The sequence below is a fragment of the Canis lupus genome, chromosome 33 (assembly GCF_003254725.2).
Source record: "Canis lupus dingo isolate Sandy chromosome 33, ASM325472v2, whole genome shotgun sequence".
Taxonomy (NCBI): Eukaryota; Metazoa; Chordata; class Mammalia; order Carnivora; family Canidae; genus Canis; species Canis lupus.
In genome coordinates this window covers 29,614,918-29,635,765 of record NC_064275.1, presented here as the reverse complement: position 1 = coordinate 29,635,765, position 20,848 = coordinate 29,614,918, and the positions used below count along the sequence as shown (strand labels likewise).

The following is a 20,848-nucleotide window of genomic DNA, read 5'->3' as shown; positions in this document are numbered from 1 at the left end:
CTTCACTCAGCCCATTCCTCCCCAGCAAAATCTGTTCACTCTTTAGGGCAAGATCTGGGTTTTACTCACTTTTGGATCTATAGGCCCTAGCACAGATGGAATAATAAAATATTTATTGAATTAAATTATGCATCTAATCTGTGTTTGTAGTTGGACCATAGTAGATAGTAGATAGGATGAGAAAAATATAACTGAAGAAATCAGAAACGAGGAGAGAGTCTGCATATTAGGAGTATGATTTGCGGGGCGGCCTGGGTGGCTCAGTGGTTTAGCGCTGCCTTCAGCCCAGGGTGTGATCCTGGAGACCTAGGATTGGGTCCCACGTCAGGCTCCCTGCATGGAGCCTGCTTCTCCCTCTGCCTGTGTCCCTGCCTTTCTCTCTCCCTGTCATTAATAAATAAAATCTTAAAAAAAAAAATAGGAGTCTGATTTGTTAAGGCAGGTGCAACAGCAAGGAGCAGACACTATCTGCCCCCAGGGGACACTGGGTTTCTGTGCCAGGCTAGTCAGTGGCTGCACAACTGCAGCAAAAGATGCGGCTGGTGCTGCTGAGCCAAGGGGCAGTGAAAGCGGGCAGAGTTCAGGCAGCGTTGAGCTGATGCTGGCTGCACACCTAGCCCAAGGCCCTGGCACCCACCCCAGGCTGCTGCTCTGCTGCTCAGTGCCAGGGGAGGGCTCAGCAACCTGGCCAGATCATGAGAGGTCTTATTTGGAGTGGATGCTGGGGAGACGGTCATAAGGAACCACTGAAGGATTTTCAAGCAGAGTAGCGACAAAGGAAAGCCATTCTGGGGACAGGGTGCCGTGTGGACTGGGAAGGTGAAATTCAGGGGACTTTCCTGGAGTCAGGGAGACCAATCTAGGCTCTACTATCAAGAAAACGGATTTTTTATTTTTTTAAGAAAACGGATTGTAAGCCAAAACCCTGAATAGTAAAATTAGTTGGTCTCTCCTGGGCTTTTACAGAAACTACTCCCTTAGCATCCCGATAGGAGGAAGTTTTGCAATTTGTTAACCAACCCAGAGGAAGCCCAATGCATAGTGTGGGGAGTTTCTTTTCCTAGTTTTTGAGGCGTGTAGAGGCTAGGGTGCTGCAATCTTTTAAAACAGGACCAGCAACTGGGGGATACACCTCGAGTCTGCTTCTTTCTGAATCTTGCACTGGATGCACGAGGGGCGACTTCATGTGCAGTTTTCGCGTGTCACGAAATATTCCTTTGATTTTTTTCTCCGATCACTTAAAAATATAAAACCCGTTCCTAAGTCGTGCAGAACGAAAGCAAGGCTGCCCTCGCGCGCGGGTCGCAGCTCGGAGATGGGTCCGGTCCCCGCCCCCCCCCCGGGCCGCCCCGGGCCGCCCCGGGCCGCCCCGGGCCCGCCCGGCAGCTGGTGCGCAGGCGCGGGGAGGGCGGCGGCGGGAGTGCGCAGGCGCGCGGCCGCCCCGGTTGCCCTGGCGACGGCCCCCGCTCCCGCCGCGGAGCCGGAGCGCGGCCATGGCTGCCTCGGCCGGGGCGTCCTTCTCGGTGGGCGCCGCCGCCGCGCTGCCGGGGGCTGAGAAGAACTCGGGAGAGCCCGAGAACACCTACAGTCTGCGGCCTGTTTTCCAGCAAAGGCGGGTAACGGACGGACGGGCCGCGAGGAAGGCGTCCTGCTCCCAGCAGGTCCCGGGTCGTGCGGGCAGAGCTCGCCTGAAGCCGGGGCGTCGGGAACAGGCGCGAGGGCCCGGAGGGAAGGAGCTGGGGGGGAGGGAGGGGAGGAGCTGGGAGAGGGAGGGAGGGGAGGAGCTGCCGGGGGAGGGAGAGGCAGGGCTGGGGGGGAGGGGAGGGGCTGCGGGAGGGAGGGGAGGGGCTGGGGGGAGGGAGAGGCAGGGCTGGGGGGAGGGAGGGGAGGGGCTGGGGGGAGGGAGAGGCAGGGCTGGGGGGAGGGAGGGGAGGAGCTGGGGGGAGAGAAGAGGGGCTGGGGAGAGAGAGGAGGAGCTGGGGGGAGGGAGAGGCGGGGCTGGGGGGAGAGAGGTGGGGCTGGGGAGGAGGGAGAGGAGGGGAGGAGCTGGGGGAGAGGAGGGGAGGCGCTGGGGGGGGAGAGGAGGGGCTGGGGGAGAGAGGAGGGGCTGGGGGTGAGGGAGAGGAGGAGCTGAGAGGGAGGGAGAGGCGGGGCTGGGAGGAGGGAGGGGAGGAGCTGGGGGGAGGGAGGGGAGGAGCTGGGGGAGAGAAGAGGGGCTGGGGGAGGGAGGGGAGGGGAGGAGCTGGGAGGAGGGAGAGGCGGGGCTGGGGGTGGGAGGGAGGGGAGGAGCTGGGGGCAGAGAGAGGAGGGGCTGGGGGAGGGAGAGGAGGGGGCTGGAGGACAGGATGGGAGGGGGGAGAGGTGGGGCTGGAGGGAGAGGCGGGGCAGGGGGGGAGAGGCGGGGCTAGGGGGCGGGGTTAGGGTTGGGAGAAAGGTACTGGGTCGAAGTGGAGCGGGGAGGCAGGGTGGGAGGGAGCGGGGAAGGGGATCGGGCCGGGGCTGGAGAGGATGCGGCTGGAGAGGATGCGGCTTGGCGGTGGGGGTGGGTGGGGGTGGGGGGCCTGGGAGTGGGAGGGCGGGGAGTGGGGGGGCGGGGAGTGGGGCCCGGTCCTTGAGCCTCCAGCCGCTCCGTGCAGCTGAGGACCGACCTGCTGCAGTTGCAGTGCTAGGGCGCCAGGAGCGCTCAGGCTGGCGCAGTGGGGAATGCGTGGTCTGGGACACCCAGGGACACGGGCAGAGGAAAGGAGATGCAAGGAATAGAACCGTAAAGAAGTGCCTGGCGTCGACTGCCATTCAGCCATTTCCCAGGGTTAGTGTGTGCATACGTGTGCGAGAATACGCCTACACCTACGGGGTATGGGACTTGTGTGTGTGCGAAGTCTTAGCCAGGGGTCGTCTGGATGCTCTTGGCGCACCACGGCAGTAGCTTCCCAGGATTCAAGTACGCGGTCTATTGCGCAGGGCCGTCTGCTAGGGCTGTAGGGTCTATCACTAACTTCATTTTCACAAGATAAAAAAAATTAAATAGAAAAATAAAGCCCCTCTCTTGCTTTGAAACCAGATTGCTGAATCAAGTGCTTGGAAAATACTGGAAGCCAGGAACTTTGGTTATAGTGCAATAAAAAGTTTCATGCAGTAGTTTTCTTTTGGGTGGAATGGACATAAAAAAAGATATATTCAGTTATCTTGGTAAAGGTTTCTAAATGCATAGAATGCCTGCAATTCTGCCGTAAAGCAGAACAAGATTCGTAGGAATAATCCTATGAAATTATTTGTGAATTGTTTGAAGAAAACTTTTGACATTTCGCTGAAGATGAGAAAGGATTAAGGGGAAGAGCCAGATACAATATATTTGTAATAGGAAGACCCCTTTCTGAACAGATCAAATCCTGGAAATTTGTCTATGAGTCAAAAGTTCATCTGTGACAATAACTAGGAAAGAAAGCAAAGAAAATACTGTTAAAAAGTAATAAGGGACCACTAGGATTACCAAATTACATATACCTCAAAATCTAAAACATTCTAGTCGCTGGGCACATAATAGACACAACAACTGATACAGTATATGGCCCAGAAAATGAACCTAGTGTTGTAATATATGATAAATAAAACTAAATTGTGGATGGTGTTGTGAAGGTGGGGAAATTAAGGGAGATTTTTTTTTCTCTGTCTTCATTTATTCAATAATCCATTCCTTCCAAACGTATTTATCGCCTACTGCGTGCTCGGTGCTGTTGTAAGAAACGAGGTGATAACAAGTGAACAGAACAGATAGAAATCCCTGCCCTCGGGAGCTTATGTTCTAGCTAGGTAGAAGGACAACAAACAATAATTACAGAAGTGAACTATATAGTGTATGAGATAGTAATAAGTACCAGGAAGTGAGATATAAAGTGATGTGGTAGGAGGGCAATTTGAAGTTTTAGAGAAAGAGGCTAGGGAAAGGGACTTGCATAAAGACTTGAAAGAGGTGAGGGAGGTAGGTGTGCATGTAGAACAGGCTGGTGCTTCAGGCGGAGGTTAAAAGCAAGTGCAGAAGCACTGAGCTTGGCATGCCTGCCGTGGTCAGAGAACATAGGGAAGGCCAGTGGCTGGAGTGGGGAGAACTGGCAGGAAAGTAGTAGAAAACAAGGTCAGAGAGTTTGGTGCGGTAGGTCATATGGGACTGTGCAAGTCACAGTTAGGATGTTGCTTTTACTCTGAGTGAGGTGGGAAGCATTTGGGGTATTTTGAATAGAGGAGGGCCACGATCCAACATGTACTTTAACAGGACCAGTCTAGTTGCTGTGGTGACAACAGGATATGGGGGCAAAGGCAGAGACAGAGGGACTTGTTAGGAGCCATTGTAATCCAGACAGGAGGTGATGGTAGCTTGGATGAAGCTGGTGGCAGTGGGGTGGTGAGAATGATTGAATTTTAGAGTATTCTGAAGGTAGAACTGATAAAACTTGTTCATGAACCAGGATGTAGTTTGTGAGAGAGAAAGGCAAGACTGACTTCAAGTTTTTTGGCCTGGACAACTGAAAGAATGGAGTTACCATTGACTGATAGAGTTTTGGAGAGAGGGGAGGGTTAGAAGCTCAGTGTTGGATGTATGGACTTTGAGTTGTCTGTTAGACACCCAGATGGAATAGGTGTTGGGATTTGTGGTCTGAAGTTCAGGGGAAAGGTCCAGGCCAGAGGTATAAATCATGACTATGACAGTGTTCTTAATTTGTGTATGTCACTTTAATAAGTACGAAAAAGAAAGATTAGATTGTTCTAGTGACAAAAAGCTGGGGGCAGTTCAGCTGTGAAGGTAAACTGGAGTTTTGAAGTTACCAACTAGATGTTTCAAACTGTTTCATTTAGGTTCAGACCCTCTGTGGTTAAAGACTGTATCCATGCCGTGCTTAAGGAGGAGCTGGCAAATGCTGAATACTCTCCAGAAGAAATGCCTCAGCTCACAAAACGGTTATCAGAAATCATTAAAGACAAATTAAAAGGTAATTTCTTCCATGTCTGGTCTTCTCAATTATTTGGTAACTTTTACTCATGTAGGTTTTTGCAGAGATGGTGTGAAATAAAACATTGTATGCAAGCACCATCTGAGAAATTCCAGTATGGGAAACCCAGAAATTATAAGGGCTCCTTTCTCCCCTCATTCTTGGTTGTTTTTCTCAGCAAAATATCAATTCCTTAGCCTGTCATTCATACCCTCACTGTGTGACCTCAGCCCTTCTCTTCAGCTGAGTCCTTAATAGTCGCCATACTTAACTTGTCATGGCTTGATAAGCAAGCCCTCTACATCTACAAAATACCTCATGCTTTTTCTCTGTTCTCTTTATCTCTGTCTCTCTCTTTTTAAAGATTATTTATTTAAGAAAGAGAGCTCACACATATGGGGGGAGGGGTAGAGGAAGAGGGAGAGAATCTTCAAGGGGACTCAGTGCTGAGTGTGGAGTTGGAGGTGGGGCTTGATCTCATGACCTTGAAATCATGACCTGAACTGAAACCAAGAGTCAGATGCTTAACTGACTATCTCCCAAGTGCCCCTCTTTTGTTAGTAATATTATACCATCTGAAAAGTCCTTTCTATCTACCTTTTTAAAATAGAACTTTTTTTTGGAGGGAAGAAAATGTCTTTGTAGCAGTAATACATTTTCATTGTACTAACCTAGACAATCTAGAAAAAGTACAGATTTAAGTTTTTTTTAATTATATAAAATTCCATTACCCAAAGGTAGTTATTATTAATATTTTGGCATACATTTTTCTTAATTTAAGTTTTACAAATTAAAAATATACAAGAGTACAAAGAAAACAGCAATTCTATGTATTTCTATCACCTGGAATTAACCGGTTTCTATATTAGCATTTTTATTTTCACTTTTTTTAAAAAGGAGTTTTTATTTATTTGAGAGAGAGAGAATGAGTGGGAGGAGGAGCAGATGAAGAAGGAGAAGCAGACTTCCTGCTGAGCAAAGAGCCCGACATGAGGCTTGATCCTAGGACCCTGAGATCATGACCTGAGCAGAAGTCAGCTGCTTAACTGACTGAGCCACCCAGGCACCCCTTTATTTTTCCTGTTTTTAATTTGAGAGAGAGAGAGAAAGAGAGAGAGAGCATGAGTGAGGGCAAAAGGAGAGGGAGAAGTAGACTCCCCACTAAGCAAGGAGCCTGACTTGGGACTCAATCTGAGGACCCTGGGATCATGACTGAGCCAAAGGTAGACTCTTAATCCACTGAACCACCCAGGTGCCCCTGCTGAGTTATTTATTTTAGTTCAGATATTACCTGATGAGATTTTGTTGTAAGTTTTTTGAGGAAGGGCTCAGAAATGCTACATTTTCTGGGATTTTTCATGTTTTAGAATGTTTGCCTTTTGCTTTTAAGCCAAAATATATTTTGGATGAATATAATATTTTGAGGTAACAACTTATTTTCTTCAGAGTCTTGTAGACTTTGTTTTTTTTTTTTTTAATTTTTTTTTTTTTTATTTATTTATGATAGTCACAGAGAGAGAGAGAGAGAGGCAGAGACACAGGCAGAGGGAGAAGCAGGCTCCATGCACCGGGAGCCCGATGCGGGATTCGATCCCGGGTCTCCAGGATCGCGCCCTGGGCCAAAGGCAGGCGCCAAACCGCTGCGCCACCCAGGGATCCCTAGACTTTGTTATATTGTCTGGCATTGAAAGTTACTGTAGAGAAATCTAAGGCCACCTGATGTCCTCTGCCTAAAGAATCCCATCCTTAACCTTGATGCTCAATAGCTTTTTTAGAATGTCACTTGATAGTGAGCATTTCATATCTTTCAATCTGTGGTGGTTGTTTTTTTTTCCATATCAGGGAAGTTTTCTTGTATCTCTGAAAACATTTCCTGTTCCATTCATTAGATTCTCTTCTTCAGAACGACAAATACTGATATGTTGAATCATCTTTATCTTCCATATCTATGAGCTTTTCTGTACCATAGTTTCTTCCCTTTCTTTTGATATTTACTTATAATTGTCTTAAGCCAGTAACTCAATTTTCATTTGTGACTGTTCTGTCTCTTGCCATTTTCAATTTATTAGGTCTGCTCTGATATTGTGTGAGTAGTTTGTTTCTTAGGGCTGTGATCTTTCTTTTCATCTTTCTGTTGTTTATAATCTTTTTTTTGTTGTTGTTTATAATCTGATTGAATTCTTATTTTGTTGAATTTATGAGCTGTTTTGTTCTATACAGTGAATCAATTGTGAGGAGTTTCTCTTTGTTTCTTGGTTTATATTATATCCTAAGTTGAGAGGTTTTTTGGTTTGTTTTTGTTTTTTGTCTTTGTCTTTTAAACAGTATGTTTGTTTCTTGTTATCCTTTTGTTTTTCTTGCTGCATTATTGCATATTGCCAGTCAGCTTCTTTCCATTTTACTCTGATGTGGTGTGGTTTTCAGATCTTTTAATTTGCTGTTTTCATAATTGCTCTGACATGGTATGGGTGGATTTCTTTTGTATTCTCCCACCATATCTGAGATTGTTTTATTTTTTCCCTCTACTATGACTTAAGGGTTGGGTATTTAATATTCTAGCTACATGGATATCAGAAAAAGAAGAAGAGAAATGAGTAGAGAAAGGAGGAAGCTCCATGGAGCTGTGTACAGTGTTTTGGGCTCTGTCTCCTGAGATTTTGTTAAGGGTCCTGAATTAGGGTTCGTGTCTCACCTGGGAGGGGGCCTGTAGTCTTGAGATCGTTTGCCTAATTTACTATATAATCCTGGAGCCTTTACTTTGATCAAAAAGAGTTGGCTGTGTTTCAACTTTGTCCATTTCCTTTACTTTTTCTTTTCTCCAAATGTTTCTATTATTCCTTGGTTAGAAAAGGAGGAAGATAAAGATACTCAGTTTTCTTTTCTCCAAATTTGAGGTTAGTGAAAATTTTTGGGATTTTGCCTCTTTAGCAGTATGGTTTCTGGGGAAGCAGCGGAGTTGTATTGGGCTATACCAGTATACTCCAGAATCTCATGTTGTTTTCTTTTCTCCTTTACTGAACAGCTTACAGTTTTCTTTTCTTTCTTTTTTTTTTTTAAAGATTTATTTATTTATTTATTCATGATAGTCACAGAGAGAGAGAGAGAGAGAGAGAGAGGGAGGCAGAGACACAGGCAGAGGGAGAAGCGGGCTCCATGCAGGGAGCCCGATGTGGGATTTGATCCCGGGTCTCCAGGATCGCGCCCTGGGCCAAAGGCAGGCGCCAAACCCCTGCGCCACCCAAGGATCCCTACAGTTTTCTAAATACTCCATACTCTATGCCTTTGTACATGCTATTTCCTCTCTGTAGAATGAAGACTTTGTCTGCCTGATAAATTCCCATTTGTCTTTCAAGGCTCAGCTCATTTATCACATTTTCCAAGAAGTCTCTTCTGGTCGTCCCTTCTCCACTGTCCAGACAAGGGAAGGAGATGCCAGCTCTGTGTTCCTATGTATCTTATACATGCTACTCTTGGAATTATTATTATTATTATTATCATTATTTTTTTTTAAGATTTTATTTATTTATTCATGAAAGACACACACAGAGAGGCAGAGGCACAGGCAGAGGGAGAAACAGGCTCCATGCAGGGAGCCTGATGTGGGACTCGATCCCGGGACTCCAGGATCACACCCTGGGCCAAAGGCAGGTGCTAAACTGCTGAGCCACCCAGGAATCCCTATTTTTTAAAGATTTTACCTATTTATTCATGAGAGACACAGAGAGAGAGACAGAGACATAGGCAGAGGGACAAGCAGGCTTCTTGCAGGCCCGATGTGGGACTCGATCCCGGGACTCCAGGATCATGCCCTGAGCCAAAGGCAGACGCTCAACTGCTGAGCCACCCAGGCGTCCCTACTCTTAGAATTATTAATATGATGCTTTTTCATTTTATTCCTCATGTTTGCCTTCCCAAATACCATATGTTCTTCAAAGCAAGAAGAGTGTCTTGTTTATCTTTGTGTTTTGAGAACCTACCAGCACCTGACTTAGAGTAGGAGAGAAAGGAAGGAAGCTGAGATCTATTGAGAAACTAGTACGTATCAGTACTGTTCTAGATGTTTTACATATTACTTATGAAAATCAATGAAGGGCAACCTCACTAAAATGGAGCTGGGAAGCCAAAAGGGGGAGCTCTACTACTGTACCACTCCTTATCAGCCCAACAGGAAGAAGTTTGTACTTTTTACGGTCCCAGCAGGAGGAAGAGAGATTTTCTACTTGCCCCAGCAATAGCCCTGCCAATGAGAGACTGTCACAGTTCCAGCAATGAAAAGCCACGACACTTTCAACTCCTGGGTGACTTTTTGTCTATAACAAACAAAACCTCCCAACCTCCTCCTTTCCACTATGAAAGAATTAGCTGCTTCTTTGTTTTGTAGACTTGCCTATGGTTTTGCTGTAACTTTCATTTCCTGAATAACAATTCTTTGCCCTTCCTGACTAAATCCATTATTTTTGCTGGTAAAATAACTGAAGTTTTATTTTTAAGGTCAGTGTACTAGATCTTATCTCATCTCACCTCACAACATCCCCCAGGAGGTAGGTAATAATTTTCCTATTTAACAGATGAGGAAGAGTTAAGCCAAAGAAGGTAAACAACTTGTCTAAGGTTACGTACTTGGTAAGATAACTGACTTACTTACCAAATAAAATTTGTCCTCAAGTCCTTCTGACTCCCAAGCTTATCATCCTACTCAGTCAGTGCTTGTGGACTGAATGCCTATGTCCGTTTCTAGGCAAATTTACCTTCATTAAATAACTTTTACCACTTTTACTTATAGATACCTTTCTTATTTTTCTTTCTAGAAATGGGATTTGACCGATATAAAATGGTGGTACAAGTAGTGATTGGAGAACAAAGAGGTGAAGGAGTATTGTGAGTACTTGGTTTTTCCTTCTTGTTTTTATTCTTAAATGTTTCTTTTTTTTTTTTTTAAAGATTTTATTTATTTATTCATAGAGACAGAGAGAGAGAGAGGCAGAGACACAGGCAGAGGGAGAAGCAGGCATCATACAGAGAGCCTGACGTGGGACTCGATCCAGGGTCTCCAGGATCATGCCCTGGGCTGCAGGCAGCGCTAAACCGCTGTGCCACCGGGGCTACCCCTTAAATGTTTCTTATTAGATATTCTTTCTCCTGACAAGTTAGTAAGATTGTGTATTTGTAAGAGTGAGAGGGAAGGACAGCATAACAAAATGCGGCTGTGAACCAAAAAGATCCTGGTACTGAACAGTGTGGTTGACAGTGTGGGTGAGCTCCGTGAGGTGATTCACTTTTTGTGCTATCTGTGGGCCAGTACGTCTTTTAGGGTTTATGTATATTATGCTCCTAAGTAGAGTATGGCAGTGTATATATATACTTCTTCTTAAATTCCTTCTTGCCTGGCTTTTGTGCCTGTCATTCCAAATGAATTTTTTTAAAATTGTTTAAGACCTCCTTTTTTTTTTTAAAGTATATCCTTTTTTTTTTTTTTAAGATTTTTATTTATTTATTCATGAGAATACACAGAGAGGAGAGAGAGAGAGAGGCACAGGGAGAAGCAGGCTCCATGCAGAGAGCCCGATGTGGGACTCGGTCCCAGGTCTCCAGGATCATGCCCTGAGCTGTAGGCGGTGCTAAACCGCTGAGCCACCCGGGCTGCCCTGTTTAAGACCTCCTTATTAGCATCTATAGTAGTCCTTAGCTCTGTTCTTGACCTGGGCTTCTATTTCTTTCTATTCATTCTAGGGTTTTTTGGCTCTGATTTCACTTATCTAACTTGTTTCTCTTCTGTTTTTCTAACTGATTATTCTCCTTCCTTCCCTGGTTCCTCTTTCTCCGCTACATTGCCAGCTGTGAGCTTTCTTCAAGGCTCAGTTCTTGTTCTTTTGCTCTGCTCAGTGCTTTTTCAATGAGCTCATTCATTCTCATGACCTCAAACTGTCGTTTGTGTATTGGTGAGTTCAAAATCTGTATTTCCTGCCTTTTTCTATGCCCAAGTGTTAATCTCCTGTTTCCCAGGGCCCTTGGGTGGCTCAGCTGGTTAAGCATCTAACTTTGGCTCAGGTCATGATCCCAGGGCCCTGGGATTGAGCCCCATGTCTGAGCAGGGAGCCTGCTTCTCCTTCTCCTTCTGCCCCGCCTCCCCACTTGTGTGCTGTCTCTCACTTTGCTCTCTCCCTCAAATAAATAAATAAAATCTTAAACAAAAAAATAATCTTTAAAAAAATCTCCTGTTTCCCTTTGCAAACAGTACTTTGTATAGTATTTTATAAGAAAGTATTAAAATATTTGTTGAATGAGTTTTAAAAATACCTTGTGGATATTATTACTGAGAATTTTTACTATAGAATATTAATTTGGAAGGGACTGTGAATATGTTCTAGTGTCTACTCCTCTTTATTTTTTTTATTTATTTTTATTTTTTTATACTCCTCTTAATCTATAGATGATGCTTAGGAGGGTCAGTATGATTTTCCCCAAATTATTTATCTGACTGGTGTTAGGTAAACTAATAGAGCCTAGCCTTCTGGCTTCTGGCACAGACTCTTCACCATTGTTCCCCCTACCATTTGGTCAAAAGTCTTCAGGAGATTTTCACCTCAGAGACATCACTTCAGATTCGACACGTTCAAATCAGTTGCACCATCAGTTAGCCTGCCATTTCTCTGTCTTTCATGGTCTTAGAAATATTGTTAACTTTGGCTTACAACCTTGACTTCCTCTTTTGTCATAGTTAGCCGTTACACTCTCCCACTGCATGCACTATGATCTGGATGCCAAGGTTATGTAGCAGCCCCTTATCAGCATTGCCAGACTCTGGTCTGTCTCCTCTACAATTCATTTTATATACAAGACCAATCTCTCATTTTCTTTCTGTAAACTCTTTAGAGTTTATTTTAAGCCCTGTCAAATATAAACTCCTTAAACTGGTTATGTTTCACTTTGCTAAACATGATACAGCCAAACTCTAAAGTATAGTATTCAAGGCCACCCTGCTCCTTTTTTAAAACTTTTATCTAAAATTTCAAACATGCAAAAGTACAAGGGCTAAGGAACTCCCTTTTACTATTACTTAGTTTCAAAGTTTATCAGCAAATATGGATGCTGTTTTATTTATACCTACTCTCCTTGTCCCACCAGATTATTTTGAAGCAAATTCCAGTCACCATACCATTTCATTTGTAAATACAACAGTATACGATATCTCTAAGTTATAGGAACCCTTTTTAACACAACAAAATACCATCACATCTAAAATATTGTTGATCCCTAATATTATACAATATTCAGTTAGTGTTCAGATATTCCCAGTTGTCTCATATACAGTTGACTCTTGTGCACAATATGGGATTTAGAGGTGCTGCACAGTCAAAAATAACTTTATATATGCATATAGCTTTGACCCCCCCAAAACTTAACATTAATAGCCTACTGTTGACCGGAAGCCTTACTGATAACATAAATAGTGGATTAATACCTATCTTATATAGGTATTATATACTGTATTCTTATAATAAAGTAAGCTTATGAAAAGAAAATGGTATTGTTATTTAAAAAATCATAAGGAAAAGAAAATCATAAGGAAGAGAAAATACATTTACAGTACTGTGCTGTATTTATTGAAAAAACATCTGCAATATAAGTGGACCTGTGCAGTTCAAACCCAAGTTGTTCAAGGATCAACTATGTATATGTATGTTTTTTTTTTTTTTTTACAGTTTGTTCAGATCAGAATCCATGTAAAGGCCACACACTGCATTTAGTTGATACATCTCTTACATTTATTTTAATCAATTATTTTCTTTCTCTTTCTCTCTTTTTAACCTTGCCATTTAATTGTTGAAGAAGTTGGGTTATTTGTCATGTAGAGTTTCCTACATTCTGACGTTTGCTGATTTCATCTCATTTATTTATTTTCAGGATTTTTATGTTTTAGATTGTAATCTAGTACTACTGTATTTATTTTATTGCTTCATGTTCTAACTTTGGCCATGGGCAGCTCTTTTGGTGGCCTCTTGTGTCCCTTTGGTATACCCTAGTATTGTGGGTGGTTTTTTTTTTTTTTTTTTTTCTAAGATTTAGTTTAATTTAGAGAGAGAGAGCAAGGAGGGGGGAGGTCAGGTAAATAAAGGGAGGGAGAGAGAGGAAGAATCGTTAGGTAGACTCTACACTGAGTGCAGAGTGTGTTGTGGGGCTTGATATCATGACCCCAACATTATGACCCAAGCCAAAATCAAGAGTCAGACACTTAACCAACTGAGCCACTCAGGTGCTCCTATTGTGGGGTTTTTGAGTACTTCCTTACTTTTTGGCACTATAAGATGCTTCTCAATCTTATTCATTCCCTGCCCCAACCTTATAATCAGCCATTTCTCCAAGGAGCTCTGGTTCATTTTATTGGAAAATGACATTAGAAACTAACATCTGGACACTAGATGTGGCCGTTAATTTTTTAAATATTGCTTCTGCTCTATTTGCTCTTTTTGTCCTTTTTGGACTCCAATCACCTATATTTGGATTGAGATGCCCTTTTTACTGTATTCCACATGTCTCTTATACTCTAAGTTTTTATGTTTTTTTTCTCTGTGCTTCCTTTTGGATATGTTTCTATTGATTTTTCAGTTGACTAATTCTCTTTTCTGTTGTGTCTTCTGTTATCCAGCCCACTGACTGAATTCTTAATATCAGTTATTATATTTTTCAGGTTGAGAATCTCCATTAATTCTTTTTTATAGATTCCATTCTCTAGTAAAATAATAATAATAATAATTTAATTATTTAATAATAATTTTATTATTATTATTGTTATTGAATACCACACAGCTTTATTTATTTTTATGTTTTAAAGAGATTTCTTTGAGAGAGAGAGAGAGAGAGAGCATGAGCAAGGGGAGGGAGCAGAGGGAGAGGGAATGGGAAGAGAGAATCTCAAGCAGACTCCCCACTGAGTGCAGAGCCTGACGTGGGGCTCTGTCTGAGGACCCTGAGATCATGACCTGAGCTGAACTCAAGAATCAGGTGCTTAATCAACTGAGCCACCCAGGCACTCCTATATGAGGTTTATTTGAAGAATTTATGTAAGAGATTTCTGAATTTGCCCCAATGAGGGAAGAAGGGGCCTTTCTCTCATGCCTGTTACTAAAGTATAAATAAAGACAATTGCTGATCAGGGGTGCCTGGGTGGCTCAGTCAGTTTTGTGTCTGCCTTTGGCTCAGGTCATGATCCTAGGGTCCTGGGATCAGGCCTCACATTGGGGATGTGGGGGGCTTGCTTTTCCCTCTGCCTACCACTCCCCCTGTGGCCCCCCCCCCCCCCGTCGAGTAAATAAATAAAAATCTTTAAAAAAACAAAGACGATTGCTGATCAAACTTACACACTGTTGACAAATAGTTTTTAGCCCCTATTTTAGTTATTGTGATTATCAGAGGAAAAGAACTTTTCCTAAGACACTAAACTGCAAAGGGCAGGCAGTGTTGGAATGAATTCCCCTCAGTGATACCAGACCACTCTGGAAAATACATTTTCAGGCTCCTTCTCATCGCCCAAGGCAGCAGCAAATCCTGTCACCTCCTTTTGGCCAAAGCAGCCAAAGATTTAAAAGTCTTTGGTTCATAGATGGCTGGGTCCACTCTTAGCTCCACCTGGCATTTAATTGACAGTGAATGTTGGGTACTTCAAACCATGTTCCTGGGAGACAGAGTTCAATGAATCCAGTGTCCTCACGTTCCTCTTCTTTGGTCTGCACTTTTGTGCATTTCACGAATACTATGGTCATGGTTCTGACCACTGGCCTGTAGCACTGCACATGCTGCATCACCTCCTGGACCCACCGGTAGCAATCAGTGAGGCCAGTGAAATTATTTATGTTTTTCATCCTCCGTCTCTCCTCCGTTTATACATTTTGGTCAGAGCAGTTATTTTAAAGTCATTGTCTGCTTACTCTAGTATCTTTTTTTTTTTTTTTTTCACTTTAGTATCTTGATCATGTGTGATTCTTTCCATTGATTTTTTTTTCCTTGGTAATTCTTTATGTGGCTCTGTCAGCATGCCTGGTTTAAATCTTGGACCTTATGTCAAAAAATGGTAGAACCTTCAGATAATGTGATTTTCTTCCAGAAAAAGTTTCGTCTTTCCTTTTCTATTCAGGTAGACTATGGACTGCTTACCTTAATCCAGTCAGGTACTAAGCAGAGTTGAGGTTAGGTGGCAATTTTGATTCGAGGTTCCCTCTACCTTCAGTTCACCTTTCTTTCTTGAATGTAGCCCTCCAGATCTTTCAACTAAGAACCTGTCACGCCCATTGAGACCCCCACTCCCATCAGGTACCAACTTTTTTCTTTTTTTTTTTTTAAGGTACCAACTTTTATACTTGTCTCCTCATTATAAAACTACTCTTTACTTCAAAGTTTTTTTTTCATTCAGTGTTTTGGTTTCCTATTGCTGCTGTAAAAAATTATCACTGACACCTAGCTGGTTCAGTCGGAAGAGAATACGACTCTTTATCTCAAGATTATGAGTTTGAGCCCATGTTGAGTGTAGAGATGACAATAAACAAATAAGTAAATAAAATTATCACAAACCCTCTAGCATAAACATATTATTTTACATTTCTGGAGATCATAAATCCAAAATGGGTTTCGTTCAGCAAAAATCAAGGTATTGGATTGACTGCATTCCTTCTGGAGGTTCTGTGGGAAAATCCATTCCTTTGACTCTTCCAGCTTCTAGAAATAGCATTCTTTAGCTTATAAACCCTTCCTCCATCTTCAAAGCCAGCAGCATAGCATCTTTAAATGTTTCTCTGACTCTCTCACCTCCTTCTTTCTTTTATAATATGGACCCTTGTGATTACAATGAACCCACCTGAATAATCCAGGATACTCTTCCCATCTCAGGATCGTTAATCATATATCTGTAAAACTGTCTCTCTTTTTTGCTATATAAGGTAACATTCACGGGTTTTGGGGGGCAGGACATAGATATATTTAGTGTGAGGGCCATTATTTTGCCTGCCACACTTGGCTATCAGTTTCAGAATTCAGCACATGTCTTGAGAGGAAAACCAACCATGTGAATGGCTTTCCAGTGATCTTGGTCCCTCAAGTCTCCAATTTATCTCCCTAACCCTGCAAGTCTGCCAACAGTCCCGCTGGTTTCTTTTTCCCGAGTAGTTGATTGTCTAGCTGAGCCAAGCCTGGGTTCTTAGCTTCTAATCCTGTGCCTGGACTTGGCAAATGCCCCAGGGAGAATTCTGATGCAGGAAAGGAGCTTAACCTCCTTGCAGTTCACCTCTCTCTGGAATTTTGGCTCCCCTAGTCTTACTTGCTTTAGCTGCATTCTGATTCATTTTATCCAGCCTTGCTAATTAATCTTGGTGGGAACATTGGCCTGCTACAAACCGTTCCATCATGTTTCTTCTGAGTCCTTTTGACACAAATATATATATATATACTTGAATTATAGCATTTTTTTTTCTGTAGAGTCCAGGCTTTGAGTGTGACTCAAATATCATAATTTCCTCTACCAGTTACTACTGTGCATTTAAGTTGTTTCCATTATTTATTTATTAAAAAAATTGTTTTTAAGTTATCTCTGTACCTAACATGGAGCTGGAACCCACAACCTGGGAGATCAAGAGTTGCATATTCCACTGACTGAGCCAGCCAGGTGCCCCATCAATTGTTTCCATTTTTATTTTTTTTATTTTTTTTTATTTATTTATGATAGGCACACAGTGAGAGAGAGAGAGAGGCAGAGACACAGGCAGAGGGAGAAGCAGGCTCCATGCACCGGGAGCCCGATGTGGGATTCGATCCCGGGTCTCCAGGATCGTGCCCTGGGCCAAAGGCAGGCGCCAAACCGCTGCGCCACCCAGGGATCCCTCCATTTTTTAATTAGCTTTTGTTTTTGCATAACATTCTTATTCAAGATTTGGGGAGAGAATGGCTAATTTGAGAATTCAGAAGTACATAGGAAATCTGTAGAGATAATACTGGGTTTATTTTATTTTATTTTTATTTTTTTAAATTTTTATTTATTTATGATAGTTACACACAGAGAGAGAGAGAGAGAGAGGCAGAGACACAGGCAGAGGGAGAAGCAGGCTCCATGCACTGGGAGCCCGACGTGGGATTCAATCCCGGGTCTCCAGGATCACGCCCCGGGCCAAAGGCAGGCGCTAAACTGCTGCGCCACCCAGGGATCCCTAATACTGGGTTTAGAACTAGTTAGAAGATTGAGTTCTAGTTCAGGGTTTGTCCCTTTCTTTTCTGGAACTCTACAAAATTATCAGGTTGATATAAATAATCTATTGGGTACTTTCCAGACCTGTTTTTTCATATTATGCAGGATGGAGCCCATTTGAGTTGTAAGTCTTAGGTATTACTTCCTCTAAAAGTTATACAAAAATATTTTGGCTGAAGTAATCTGTAACAGCTTCCCATCCAGGATTTCAGAGTATTGACCCCTGAAGCTGTCAGGCAGCTGGTCAGAGTCTGAGATTGCCACAGCCCCTGGGCTGTCACTGCCAGTGACATCTATGATTCCAATCCCTTCTAGTTTACTCAGTATATTCTGCTGTAGGAACAGGATTTTCTGTGTGCCACCCTGTGAAAAGTTGGCAGCATTGATATATAAGAATGTATCAAGGAAAACTTTTGCTCATGGCAAATAGGTGGTACAGTTCAGATCCCTGTTATATTACTTACAGTTTTTCATTCTTGTACTTTTCAGCATGGCTGCTCGCTGTTTCTGGGATGCTGACACTGACAACTACACTCATGATATTTTCATGAATGTAAGTCTATTTGAAAGCCTTTTTTTTTTCCTTTCCAAGGACATGTGGACATTTCAAGTCAAATTAATAAGATATGAGGACACTTTAGTTTTAGATGTTTGTCTTAGACTCCTTCTAGATGAAATGATTTTGCTGTTTCTTTACTGTGTTACTAAAGCAGAAGAAAAAAATAAAGCAGAAGTATGCGCTGCTGATAGGCAAGGAGACTTGTAGGTGTACAGATGATATAACTCTTCACAGGTTTGATTTTGAGAATATCATATAGTTTATTTAGTGCTAACAGACATGTGGCACTTGGCTAACTATAAAGATAATGGGGTGGCAGGGATTCACGAGCAAAGGTGATTTTCATTAAGTAATAAAATTATTTTATCTTAAAGCTGTTTCTCAAAACTAAGCAAAAATAAAGAGAAATTTTTAAAAAGAGGTTTCACTTAAACATAGGTATGTTATTGACTGAATGTTTTATTTATTTTAATCATATGCTGTTATACTTGCCTCCAGAAATGATCCCTTTCTCTATCCAAATGCTCTTAGGTTGTGAATTAATAGAGTCAGAATTGAAGTATAGTAGAATAGAACAGAAACTTGGTTGAGTGATTAGGAAAGGGGTTCCATTTCCAGCTCTGTAACTTTCTAATTGAATGACTTTAGGTAAATCATTGGACTTTTCTGATTCTATCAGTAACATTAGGAAGCTGTACTGGATTTTCCCAAAGAATGGCTGTGGCTATCTAAAAATAATTGGGGAAACTTGCTTAAAATACAGATGCCAAGACTCTACTCAAGTAGATTCTGATCAAATAAGTGTTGAATCAATGAATCTGAATTTTTAAAAAAGTTCTCCACATGATTGTGCTTACTGCCAGGTTTGGAAGCTGCTTATGCCAATGATCTCAAGATACCTTTTAGCTCTAAAACTCTATGGTCCTACCAAAGTTTCATTTTATACTCAGCTCCCCTAGGGATCAAGGACTGAATAGTAGAAAGTACTATCCACATACTAAAAAGTATGAATACTAAAAAGTACTATCAACATAAGCATTGTTGAATCGCTGCACTCAGAGATCTCCATTTATCAGATCTCTAAGGGAAGGGTCAAGCTAAGGTGGTTTTTCCTGCTTTTTGGAGTTATTGAGTCCTTATACAATTCATTCAGCAAATATTCTTTTTTTAAAAAAATATTTTATTTATTTGAGAGGGGTGGGGGCAGAGGAAGAGGAAGAGGCAGAGGCAGGCTCCTTGCTGGGAGCCTGATGTGGGACTCTATCCCAGAACGCCAGGATCTTGACCTGAGCCAAAGGCAGATGCTCAACCACTGAGCCACCCAGGTGCCCCCATTCAGCGAATATTTTGAGCTCCTATTAGGTGCCATCCTCCCCTGGAGGTGCTAGGGATAAAGTGATGAATAAGACAGATAAGGAGGGTAGCCCGGATGGCTCAGCGGTTTAGCGCCTGCCTTCAGCCCAGGGCATGATCCTGCAGACCTGGGATCGAGTCCCATGTCAGGCTCCCTACATGGAGCCTGCTTCTCCCTCTACCTGTATCTCTGCCTCTCTCTCTCTCTGTCTCTCATGAATAAATAAAATCTTAAAAAAAAAAAAAATAAGGAGAATTCTGGGCAGTGCTGTAGAACGGTGGCCAAAGTGGGATCCACAGACCAGTGCCAGTCCTTAGGCTGTTTGTTTACAGATCCTTCTTGAGAAAAGTACATAAATAGAATGTAAGAGGTTAGAAACTCTTACAGGAATTTGACAATTTTATATTGATTAAATCTAATAGTAAAATGTTGAGGCTATACTTTGCATGTTACTTTTTTCATTTCATTTTCCTACTTAGCAATTTTTATTGTATCTTACAAAAATATCAGTCCATAAGGGCCAGGAAATTAAAAATAAAAACAAGTTTCTCTCCACAGACAGCACTGTTGTAGAACACAGCTCACAGTTATCCCACCCAAGGAGGCAGGGACCTGGGCTAGCCAAAGAATTTTATTTTGGCTGGTAATCAGATACTTGAGTTCAGATTTTTTTTCCCAATACACCAGGCTGGAGGTGAGATTTGCTGGTCTCTGAGGCAGGTGGAACTCCTATAATAATTACCTAAAAACTGTTGTAAAAAGTTTAACTGGGATCTGGAAAACATTTTGTGAATCTGAGTTAAAAGATGGCTAAATGAATTTTATCAATTAAGAATAAACACCCAGAAACCATTTGCCCTTACCAAGAATTTATGACAAAGTGCTGTTATGTTTTTTTAAGATTTATTTGAGAGAGGGAGAAAGAATGAGAACACACAGGGGGAAGGGCAGGGGGAGAGAATCCTGAGCAGACACCATGTGGTGCGTAGAGCCCATTGTGGGTTTGGGCTCGATGTCATGACCCTGAGATCATGACCTGAGCTGAAATCAAGAGTCCATGCTTAACCCACTGAGCCACCCAGGCACCCCAACATGCTGTTATTTTTAGCTGTGATGTTATAGTTACACATTTACTCCAGGAAACTCAAAGCATTTTGTAATTGTTATTTCTGTGATAAATCAGGAAAAATGGGAATACCTATGAGTATGAATTACAAAAAATTCATTACTTTGCATTTTACTTCTATCTTCAGAAAATCTAATTTTTCACCCATCCTACCCCTTGAGCAAGCAAGCAACATTATAGCTAGACTCTGGGAACCCTCTGCGTATTGAAGAAGTTAAAAACCTTCATGATTGAAAATTGGCGGGATCTGAGATGATGTTCATTTCGATTGCCTTTGCTGTCCGTAGCACTTCATTAGTACTAACATTCAGGATTTGTGTGTGTTTTCTGTTTTGTTTGCATTTTAGGACAGTTTATTCTGTGTTGTAGCGGCATTCGGCTGTTTCTACTATTGAATCTTTGAAAAGTTGGATAAAGATATGACCATGAAGAAATATGAACTTTTTTATGTTGTTAAGATCTCAACAAAATAAAGGTAATTTGGCATTTTGGCAACTGAGTCTATTCAGTTTTAGGTCTTCTATTTTAGTGTTTTGTTATAATATGTTCTTATGGTATTTGGAAAGTGGGGAAAAAAAATCTGTATTTCAATTGT

General features: G+C 42.3%; 1 protein-coding gene and 1 long non-coding RNA gene across 2 annotated transcripts in view; one reads left to right on the top strand and one right to left on the bottom strand.

Moving 5' to 3' along the window:
• LOC118353170 (uncharacterized) overlaps window positions 1–20,848 on the bottom strand; it is a 30,248-nt gene that overhangs the window by 8,721 nt on the left and 679 nt on the right. The gene's annotated exons all lie outside the window — the stretch shown is intronic.
• On the top strand, window positions 1,478–20,728 carry DYNLT2B (dynein light chain Tctex-type 2B). The gene is made up of 5 exons (XM_025474187.3): window positions 1,478–1,612; window positions 4,852–4,985; window positions 9,794–9,863; window positions 17,704–17,767; window positions 20,601–20,728. Exons 1-5 carry the CDS (start codon window positions 1,494–1,496, stop codon window positions 20,646–20,648), a joined length of 435 nt encoding a protein of 144 aa, XP_025329972.1. The 5' UTR covers window positions 1,478–1,493; the 3' UTR covers window positions 20,649–20,728.

Coding starts and splice junctions, on each gene's coding strand:
- DYNLT2B (XM_025474187.3), top strand. CDS start 1,494: ATGGCTGCCTCGGCCGGGGCGTCCTTCTCGGTGGGCGCCGCCGCCGCG. Junction 9,864..17,703: donor CAAAGAGGTGAAGGAGTATT/GTGAGTACTTGG, acceptor TGTACTTTTCAG/CATGGCTGCTCGCTGTTTCT. Junction 17,768..20,600: donor CTCATGATATTTTCATGAAT/GTAAGTCTATTT, acceptor TTTGCATTTTAG/GACAGTTTATTCTGTGTTGT.